This window comes from Astatotilapia calliptera, chromosome 7 (assembly GCF_964374335.1).
Source record: "Astatotilapia calliptera chromosome 7, fAstCal68.1, whole genome shotgun sequence".
Lineage (NCBI taxonomy): Eukaryota > Metazoa > Chordata > Actinopteri > Cichliformes > Cichlidae > Astatotilapia > Astatotilapia calliptera.
In genome coordinates, this window is record NC_137428.1 from 26598564 (window position 1) to 26609514 (window position 10951).

At 38.9% G+C, this 10951-nt stretch overlaps 1 protein-coding gene and 1 long non-coding RNA gene across 2 annotated transcripts; both read right to left on the minus strand.

Moving 5' to 3' along the window:
* Nucleotides 1-382: 382 nt before the first annotated feature.
* Nucleotides 383-4255, minus strand: LOC113025824 (uncharacterized). The gene is made up of 6 exons (XM_026174000.2): nt 3544-4255; nt 1857-2018; nt 1441-1615; nt 1228-1310; nt 1020-1117; nt 383-808 (listed from the first exon to the last, which is right to left on the minus strand). Exons 1-6 carry the CDS (start codon nt 4150-4152, stop codon nt 727-729), a joined length of 1209 nt encoding a protein of 402 aa, XP_026029785.1. The 5' UTR covers nt 4153-4255; the 3' UTR covers nt 383-726.
* A 2083-nt stretch (nt 4256-6338) lies between these two features.
* LOC145430040 (uncharacterized) lies at nt 6339-9460 on the minus strand. The gene is made up of 4 exons (XR_013910415.1): nt 8673-9460; nt 8147-8299; nt 7698-7785; nt 6339-7116 (listed from the first exon to the last, which is right to left on the minus strand). It is a non-coding gene; the product is annotated as an uncharacterized LOC145430040 (long non-coding RNA).
* Nucleotides 9461-10951: the final 1491 nt, after the last annotated feature.

A 10951-nucleotide genomic window follows, 5' to 3' on the forward strand; every position in this document is an offset into this window, starting at 1 on the left:
ACAACAACGCCATGCACGTAAGTCACTTAAATCACCTTTCGTTCCCATTCTTCTGCTGCTTGGTTTGAGCTTCATCAGGTTGTCTTGACCATGTCTACGTGCCTGAATACAGTCCGTTGCTGCCATGTGATTAACTGATAAGAAATGAATAAGTTGAGTCTATGAAAAGGTCACTGAGTGTAACCCTTGAACTCCTGATGATTAAAAATTCTAAATAATAAGAAGGAAAAAAGCAACATTGTTTAAACTGCACGGTCTAAGGTAGGTTTTCACATTAAGCAGAAACTCTGTGTTATGTAATCATGGTTCTTCTTAGACATGAACAACATGAACTTTGTGTTGTCAAATTACAAGAAGACAAAACTCTGGAACTTCTGTGAAGTATTTTCATCATTCCTTTATTTGACATTTGCAGTATAGCCTGCTTTAATTGTTAAAAACAGTAACATAGGACATTTTTGTTGTGCTAATTGTAAATAATGAGAGAACCACTTAACCATTTACTTCCCAGTCAAATAAACAGTATTGAAATTGCCTTTATTTGTCAATATAAATTTTTAAAAAGCAAGTAAACTTTTTACATTTATATAATGCAGCACACTGGTGCATAAAGGGATGAATAGGAAGTAGTTTTGAAAGCAGTTAAAGTGCTTGTAGTTTTGCAGAAAAGCCTTTTCTCCTCAGAATCTCTAACATCAAAACATCAAGCCAGACACTGTGGTCCATTTATACAGTTTTGTCTTTCCTCTTGAACAGTTGGCTCAGCCTTCGACGGGTCGAGTTTTTCTCAGATGGCTGCATCTGTTGGCTTTAAAAAATTCATTAGAAAGAGATGAAACGAGTCAACGTCAGAAAGTGGAGGTTGCGTTTGTGCTGCGTTTCATGAAAAAAAGAACAAAATGTTCAAGAGGAGCAGATGCATCGTCTGAAAATCAACACCAAAAATCTCACCAAAGCCTCCTTATCGATGATCCATTACCTGTGGACCACTGCATCAGTGTATAAATAACACAACTCACCTCCTTTTATATGAAGCATTAGACCCCTCTCTTCTCAAGGACAGGAGTTTTTTCCTCCAGTTCATTATAGGTTTTTTTGTCTCCTTCTCTGTGGATTCCTGAAGAGGAAAAGAAGATTAAGAGTACATTAATAAAATAACATATTTCTTATCACTTATAATTCATGATATACACATGTATTTTTTCTTATTTACTTCTGATGTTCTACCTGATTTTCTTGGACTTCCTCAAGCTCCTCCAGCAGGTCATGTGTACTCATATGCTGCCCTCTCCAGCCTGCATTCACTTTTTCTGCAGCAGGAACACAAATAAGGCTTCATGATCACAGAAAGTACACATTCTATTCAACAAATGGACAGAAATACAACCACAAGAAGTAATCAGGCTTTTTTTAAAAAACAACAGTAGGATGATAACTCACTTAAATGCATCATGGCAAGAGTTGTATCTGAAGCTGATCTCTGCCGAAAATGTCCGTATTTCCTCTGCTTGGGTTCGCTGCTAACATGCTCTACATTTACTGTATCTTCAAGGCTTTGACAAGTGGTTAAGTCCTTCTCTGCAGTTACAGAGTCAGTCTGACAGATGTCAGGAGTCTAAAAGAAAAAAAAGTGAGCTTTTTAATTCATATAGGTCTCCAGATTGCAGGATAATTTGTCATCACTAATCTGACAAACTCGTGTCAGTTTTATTACCTGTTGAAACTGTTACGAGTTCTTAACTGTGAGACATCATAGAGCCTTGAAGGGACTGTTGTTGTGATTTGGCGCTATATACATAAAATTGAATTGGACTGGACTGAATTGAATTCATACATTAAGAAATGAATGACGTTACCTGGCTCACTTGGAAGACTTTGTGTTGCACGAGGACGTCTGCCTCCATCTGTAGCGCTCGGTTTTCCATCTGCTGTCTTGCAATATCTTCTAGCTTCTGACACACCTGCTCCAGGTAGATGAACCCAGGACTCAGTTCTTTTATCTCATTGCAACCAAAGCCCTGCAAATGTCAAAGAGCAAATCAAATGTTAACTTAAAAATCCTGCTGTTTTGTTACAAATACACTTCGCACATGCAAGGAAATTTTGTGCAGATATTACTTCTGGGAGTGGGAAACTCTTCCATGATTCCCCTTTTTTTAAATTTAGCACCACTATGAAACATACCTGTTTAAAACATCTCAACACTTTATTTAAAAAACTCCAACAACAACTGGATTTTCTGTCCCGCAACCCCTGCAAACTTGATTACAAGCTGTGAAGCCAACATTTGCACATGCCAGAAATTTGAGTCAGTACCTTTTATTAAAACAGGTGTCAAAAGATGAAACAGCTGCGGCAGTCATACTATCAACCTTTTCATTTTACATTATAATGCTTCCTCTTGGCCACGAGGCAGAGTGGCTAATTGCCAGCAGAACTGGCTCTGACAGTTCCTGTCACAGTTAAACTGATTAACCTGCAGTTCTGCCGATTAACGAAAATCCCACTTTTTGTGCAAAATGTATGCGATTCTCTGCAAAGTTTTTACATAGCGCCTTCTTAGGGGCCTAATTTCACCATGCCTGTGGTGTTTGGAGCTAATTGAGTGTGTTAGCATGTTAAATGAAGCAATATATCATATTACTTTTTCAAGTTATTAAGTTCAGATGAGTTGAGATGAAAACCTAACAATGGAAATCACAACCTGTTTAGTTAGAATATCCACATTCATCTGACTGACACATTCATACGCATCTGATTGCATGTAATTAAAAAAGTATATAGTTATGTAGATGTGACTACTTGGCATTAAGTAGCTTCCTTGTATTGCATTACCCAAAGCTATTTAACCTTGGCCAAACGAATACAAGAACAAACTTATGACACACACCCAGTGGCTAAAAACAAAGCATTGTGAACTAAATGCTTTCAAATGGTTCAGGTAATCCAGTTGTTTCTTCACCTTTGTGCACTGTCAGCGTGAACTGGTTTTCACATTTTTTGAGAATTGAATCCATTCATCTCAATCTTGTACACCCAAAATAATTTTCCAAAACAAGACATTTTTTCTGCCCTCTGATTAACGAAATATGTCTCACATTCTGAAAAAAAAAAAGACCCACAGACTTCTCCCCACATGTCCTATATCCATTCTTCACATGCCTGCTAACTGGGCAGACTGGTTTATGAGCCCATGCGCAGACGACGGTCTTGTGAAAGTTTGTTGAAAGAGATCTTGTCTGATTAATGACATGCAAGCCTTACTTTGAATATGAAAGCAGCTTTCTGTGTTGCAACCCTCCAGGAAAAAGTGGAGGGCCTGTTAAACCTCTTGTACAGTCTATCAACCGTTCCTCTAATGTCTGGCTTGTGCCGTGCAAGATGGTACATGTAACCGTGACTAAATTATGTCATCCCGAAACTGGCCCCAGAAAAGCACAAACAGAAACCAAAAACAATATTTAAGTGATAGAGCATTACTATGGAAAAAACACAAAATCTTAAGAGATTTAAAGCTTGGTTCATGATAGAAGAGCTTCTCACCTCTGATGTCCGCCTGTTACTAATCATAGACTGAGTCCGTCTGCACATTTCTGACACTGGCTGAATGGAAACAGGTGGACTGACTGTCCTTCTTTCGTCAAGTCTGTCTGATCTTTGACCTCTTACTAACTCCGATGTGTGCCGTTTGATCGGAAAAGACGCTTGAGGTCGCCGACTGAGCATTTCTTCTGGTGTCAGGGGCTTTGAGTTGCCCTTTGAATACATAGAATCAGTCCTTTGTAACACTTGCTCTAATTTAAGGTGCGAGGCAGTAGAGTCTTTCTGAGTGCTGCTGGAACATAGAAGCGGGGATGAAGAAGGGCAGCAGGTGGGCTTGGGAGAGGAGAACACAGGAGACTGCGATGTTAATGCTGGAGTGAGATCTTCTTCTATTTCTGTTGAGGCAAAGGACGATGTAGCACGAAAACATGTGTCACAGCTGGCCGTCTCCACTCCAGAGTCCACTGATTCTGAGCGCCCGTTTGTTTCCATCTCTGAGGAAGGTGTTGGAGGGTCTTTAGCATTGCGCTGAAACCACTCTGAGTCAGGACTTGTGTCATCAGTTACCCAAGTCTCCATGAGGTTTCCAAAGCTCTTGTACAGATTCATGCTTGTTTCGTCCCTTGCACCTGTGCTGCCAGGCTGAAAGAGGAAAATAAGCGAGGCACCAGCTCAGACAACCCACGCAGTCATTTGCAGAGATGAACTAGAATTCACAACATGCCTTCTGATTCGCCTGTGCGCCTTCACCACGCCCATCCCGGTCACAGCTTGCAGCTGCATGTTGATACCTGCTCCTTCCTCGCTAATTACTTGGAAAAGAAGGTGACTCAGATGCAATGCAGCTGAAATATTGCATTTGTCCTCACACCTGTAACAACGTCCAGAAAATGACATGAGCAAGCCTCAGCATGGCCACACATCTTCAACCTGGGAATCGTGTGTAATTACAGGTGAAATAATAATAATAATAACATGCACTGAGCTTCTAAGAAAGTGAGGTAGAAACGAAGGAATGCTGATATTTAAGGTAAATCGTATAAGTGCTGCCATTTATGTTACCCCCACGAGATAAAAGTGGAAACATACTGACGTTCCTCAGTGGATACAAAGAGTCCAAGAGGGAAAAGCAAAAGAGCTTGACTGATAAACGCTGCTTCGTCACTTCACAAAACTCAGGTTTATCTGATCCTGTAGGCATGTGCAGCACGGACGGTCATGTCTGCTGCATTCCCCAGGTGAGCGGTGACAGCACGGGTCATCTGAGCAAATGCAAAGGCTCCTTCGCAATCCTGGAAACACTGAACAGACATAATGTTCTCACAGTGGTGTTTGTTGTCATCTTGATAAATATTTTCCTTACTCCAAAACTTCATCACACTCTGTAAATGACTTTTAAGGATACTTATTCAGTCTTTTCAAAGGATTTTAACACACATATATGTGTGTGTGTGTGTGTGTGTGTGTGTGTGTGTGTGTGTGTGTGTGTGTGTGTGTGTGTGTGTTTTCAAAAATCAGTGTTTCTCACATTGTATTCTGTATTAGTACATTTTTTAATCTAAATGCAGTACTGTGCAAAAGTATTGAGCCACCTCTCATTTCTTTTTATTTTGCTTCCATGAAGCCAGACTTTCTTATCCTTTTTTTTAGCAATTGAGCAATCAATCAATCAATCAATCAATCAATCAATCTTTATTTATAAAGCACTTTTCATACAAAAAAAAAATGTAGCACAAAGTGCTTTACATAGTTAAAAGCAGCGCACCCCACCCTCCAACTCACTCCCCGCACTCTCATTAACATAAATGATGTGAATACACACATATCCCTGAAACACACGGGGAGCCAATGCAGCGATTCTAAAACCGGTGTAATGTGGGCCCGCCCTCTGGTCTTCGTCAGCACACGAGCTGCCGAGTTTTGCAAAAGTTGTAAAGTTGAAATATTCTTCTTAGGAAGACCAGAGAGCAGGGCATTACAGTAATCAATGCGACTGGTAATAAAAGCATGCATCAGCATCTCCGTGTTGGCCCGAGAGAGAATACACTGAAAAAAATATGTTGTTGGATTTACTTAATTCAATGGTGGACATTTGTTGCACACAGATGTTTTGCTTTGGCAGCAACTTAAACAATTGAGTTAAATTAACACAATTTATTCATGTTCAATAAACCTGTGCAATTTGTGTTGATAAAATGTGACTTAAACATGTTTTGATGAAGTAATTTGAGCTCTTGAAATATTTTAATCCTTCACAATTTTCTCACTTTATCCCAACACCATTCAATAACTTTTACCCAATACTACTTGGTCACTTAAATACTACATGTTATCTTCAAATTACATTTTGCTATTATATTCTAGTATCAAATACACAATTTTCAAATGGAGGCCTTATAACAGATTATATTGTTCTCTTCCAAGATGGTTGCTGGCATCCACCAGTAACCTTTCAAAACAAAATGTCTAATTTCACTGCATTGACAGTAGGTAAAGAATTAAACTGACATTACTCCACTACTGAATCTATATAAATCAACAGTTAAATAATGTCAGTTCTTCCGTGTTCTCTGGAATCAATCACAGCAAAGAAATTAGACTGTTTCTTTTGAAAAATGTTGGGAAAGAACAATACAAAACATTCTATTTAAGGCCTCTGACATCAAGATTCAGTTAAACAACAATTATAACTAAACAATTTGAGGTAATGTTAGTTTCCATTAACATTAAATTAGGTTACTGAATTGGCCTATTAACATTACCCATTTTACCCCAATAACTAAAGAAATTAGCACTTGCAGGTCAAAACCTTTATTCAAGAGATGCAAAAATAACATTGATACAGTGACTGTCAAAAATTACGGCACTGATCATACTGTGACATCTTGGTTCAAAACAGCACACTTAGAAATATTCAACGTTCCTTACTTCAACTGAATGAAACTGAAAATACCATTTCACACGGCCCATATGGGATATTTAGACTGCATAACTGTTCATGCTACATCTCTTCACTAGTAAAAGAAAGAAAAAATACAAAGAGAAATTTAAAAATGCTGTCAAACAGACAGAGAACTTGTACAGAGCAAAAGGAAAAACAAACAACAACAACAACAAAACGGCTCGTCCTCATGGCAGTTGCAGTGTATATAAAAATGAACCCTGCGATCCGTTCCTGGAATTGAGCTTCAAAAATGCAGCAGAACAAGTGTGAGATTTAAATGTCTTCTCACCTAGAGCTGGTCACCTCACATGCATAACAGTGAGCTTCGTTGCAGGAGCAGTTTTGTCTTAGTTGTGAGCTTTTCTTGAGAGCTGAGTTGCTTCCAACTCCATTACCACCCATTGAATCACCTCAAAAGTGTAGCAGAGTTGTGATGGGTAACTCATATTGAAGGAATAAAAAAGGTCCAAACAGCATGGCTACTGCAAAGGTCACGTTATCCAGATCTTGAAGAACTACTATACCCTCGATGATGATGCCAACGTCAGAAAAGTCATTGCCTGGTGCATCCTCTGGAGACTGATGTTCATTGTGGTTTTCTCAATCTGTGCAGTGGCCTCAGTCAAGTCCTGGTTAAACACAAAACATTTCTTTAAGATTCCTTTTTAAACTCATCTCTTTTGAATCTACCAGTTCTAATGTTAGAGTAATTTAAACCAATGCAAGCAACATAGTAAATAGCTATAGCCAAAGAGTGGCCTGCCATGCTGCCATTCATGGTCTAACAGAGTTTCTAAGAGAGGGTGAAAAACATAATTTCAAATGCTTTACATTAGTTTTTCTTAGAAAGACCGGCCCATCAGAAATCCAGGTTTTGTCACTCAGAAGATGTTAGAATTTAGACTTTCAGCCCCACAATTTGGTTAGCTGTTGGTCTTTTTTTTTTTCAAACAAAAGCTAATGTAAATACTGGTGGGATTTTCCTTTGTTCACTAGAATGACAAATTTAAAGTTTTTTCACACTGATGTGACCCCTAATATAGGGGGGTGGGGCCTCAAGGGGGGGCGGCCGAGTTCACTACCAGGCCTCATGTGAACTTCAAATTATTAAAGAGGACTACTGGTCCTAACCAGTCCAATGAGGATCAAGTGGATAACTAAATGCATTTTTAAATGTTGCAAAGCCACAATCTACTCATAAAACACTCACCATGAACTCCTGCACCAAGATGTTGCAATTGTCTTTCACACAGATGCGGAGCACTTTGATGAGACTCCCTTTGAGCATTAATGTCATCCTAAAGTATTATAACAAAGAAAACAGAGATTTGTGAACTTTTCAGTAGCACAGAAGAAAATGATCCCAGACCAAAACTTAAACCAGTCAACATGCAACACCAGCATCTACAAAGCAATATCAAAAGTTTCTGTTTGACATCAACTTTATGGATATATAGTTTCCAGAACATTTATTTTTTTAAAAAGATAAATTTTTCTCAGTGGGCCAGTAAATGCATAACGAAAATTATGGCATCCTTTTAGTGGAATCAGTACTCACGGGTAATAGTTGACTGTTTCAATGGATGCAGCATAAAAATCTTTTACTGACCTAATGCAATACATATACACTTTGTAGTTAAAGAATTTTAAAGTTCTTACTGTCATCATGGCAGCTACATCCTTTAGCTTTGTGCACTGTTCCCCCGATCACTTTGCAAACACTTTCAGCAGACTGTCAGAGAGAAACTCAGCTCCGTCAGAAACCTTGACTGTAAAGGCATGGTTGGGATGCACTGGAATGCTGCATTTTATCTGAAATAACATTTTGAAATTTTGAAATAACAGCAGGCACTGTGCTTGGTTAATCAGTAATGTTTTGTTGAATAAAAACTGTGTTTCCAGATCTTATGGGATTAAAAAAATCCAAAGATGTTTATTTCTGATTTGCAACCCAAGAACCCACAAGTTACAACCTCATTTTAGTTCAAGTGTGCATTAATGTGAGTCCAGTAATCACCTTTCTGGCAATACATACAGGTATAAGTTAAACCTATGGCAGATTTTGGATTTCTCAGTTGTATTAATAGGGTGGTCTATTTGAGTATGCATGCACCTAATAATTATAAAAAACCTATTATAATTAAGTTACAGAAACCTTAAGCGAAAATAGAATATACTTTCTTACCATAACACCTTGAACCCACAATCCATCAGCTGACTCCTGGTGAAATGCAGAATAGAGGTCATCTCTCAATGTGCATCAACAAAAACAAAAACAAAAACAAAAGGACAGCAGGTGAGGGCAGGAGGGGTAGGGATGTAAGCTAGCATAATACCGCTGATGATATTAGCTAAAGCTGTTCAATGTCCAAAATCTCACTAACACCACGGTGCAGTAAATACACAATGTAACTGAAGAGTCAGTTGACAAATCTATTCACACAGAAAACCAAATTATGTTATGAGTGCCTCGTAATTAGGTTTAATGTGATATTACGGCTCTTGTGCCAAAGACAAATTCAAATGAAAAAGCGCCAATTCTTTGATAACAGATAAAACAGCAAATAAGCTAACGGCTCTTTTTTAGCATGTTACATGGCGACACTCTAGACGTTTAACTACATTTGGCTGAAATATGGTAAATATTAATTCAAAAAATCAAGACATACCAAAAAACGTAGAGTTGGCTGCTCGACTTGACTGAGATGGATGCATTTTTTAAACCACGATCCAAAGCCCGCGAGATGAAATCACGCGTGGTTTCACGAGATTTAACGTTGCTATCTTATTGACTTACTTCACCTGAACATGATATGAACAATTTAATACACCCTTTCTGCATATCATGTAGTTTTTACACTATATAGTTACATTTATCTTTAAAACATGAGGCAATTGTGTTAAATACATGCAAGATGCTTACATAAATCCAAGAGATGGCCAGTCCCTTTTTTTCAGTGTAGGGCGGACTCTGGCTATATTTTTTAGATGATAAAATCCAATTTTGGTTACATGTTTAACATGTGGGATAAAACCAAGCTCAGAGTCAAAAATAACACCCAGGTTTTTCACTTGTAGCGAAGGACATAGTGAAAATGCCTCTAATTTAGACAAGAGTTTCTCTCTCTGAGCCTCAGGACCGACAATTAAAACTTCAGTTTTGTCCTGGTTAAGCTGTAAAAAGTTTTCTGCCATCCAAGATCGTATATCTAAGATACAGTTAAAAAGGGCATCCATTGGTCTGGTGTCATCAGGAGACACGGAGATGTACAGCTGCGTGTCATCAGCGTAACTGTGGAAGTTCACTCCATGCCTCCTGATGACACTGCCGAGAGGGAGCATATACAAATTAAAAAGTACAGGGCCTAAAACCGACCCTTGAGGCACACCACATGTCATTCTATGGATCTTAGAGGAGCATGTATCCATACTCACCATAAAAGTTCTGTCAGAGAGATAGGAAGTGAACCAGTTGTGTACAGCACCAGAGAGGCCCACCATGTGTTTCAGTCTGTTTAAAAGAATAGCGTGGTCTACTGTATCAAAGGCTGCGCTTAGATCCAGTAGCACCAGGACTGAGAGCTTTTGGGAGTCCCAGTTACATCTAAGATCATTTAAAACCTTTAGGAGAGCCGTCTCTGTGCTGTGGTTCACCCTAAATCCAGACTGGAATATCTCCAGGATCTGTCTATCATTGAGAAAATCAGTAATCTGAGTAAAAACAAGTTTTTCTAAGATTTTACTTAAAAATGGTAAGTTGGATACAGGTCTGTAGTTATTAAAATCATTACAATCCAAATTGCTCTTCTTCAGAAGGGGCCTCACCACCGCCGTTTTAAAGGCAGCAGGGAAGACACCCAACTGAAGAGAGCAATTCATCATGTATAAAAGCTCAGCCTCAAAAAATCCATAAAGTGTTTTAAAGAGTGAAGAAGGGATTGGATCTAAAAGACATGTGGTGGGTCTCACTGTGGAGAAAACTTTCTGAAGGTTCTCAGCATTAACCAGGACAAAGCTGTCCAGTGTCTCCTCAGGTACAATCGAGCCATCAGATGTGTTTACAAACATATCGCGATTAGATAAAATATCAGATCTGATGGCGCTGATTTTTCCCCTGAAGTGGTCTGCAAACTGCTCACAGAGTGAGTCTGTGGGGTTCTTTGGGAGCTGTTAAAATCAGGGTTAAATAAATGATCTATGGTGGAAAAGAGGACCTTGGGATTATTTTTGTTATTACTGATTATTTTGGCGAAGTATGAATTTCTTGAGTTCCTTAATGTATTATTGTACATTTTAAGTTGCTCGCAAAATATTTGATGGTTGATAGTATTTTTATTTTTCCTCCACCTCCTTTCTGCTGCCCTGACTCCGGGGGCGTAGTGGTGGAGATGGCGCAGACCTCAGCAACACAGCGGGATGGCGAGGGCTAGCGGTCAGAGGAGGAAAGTCCACAGGATCCAGGAC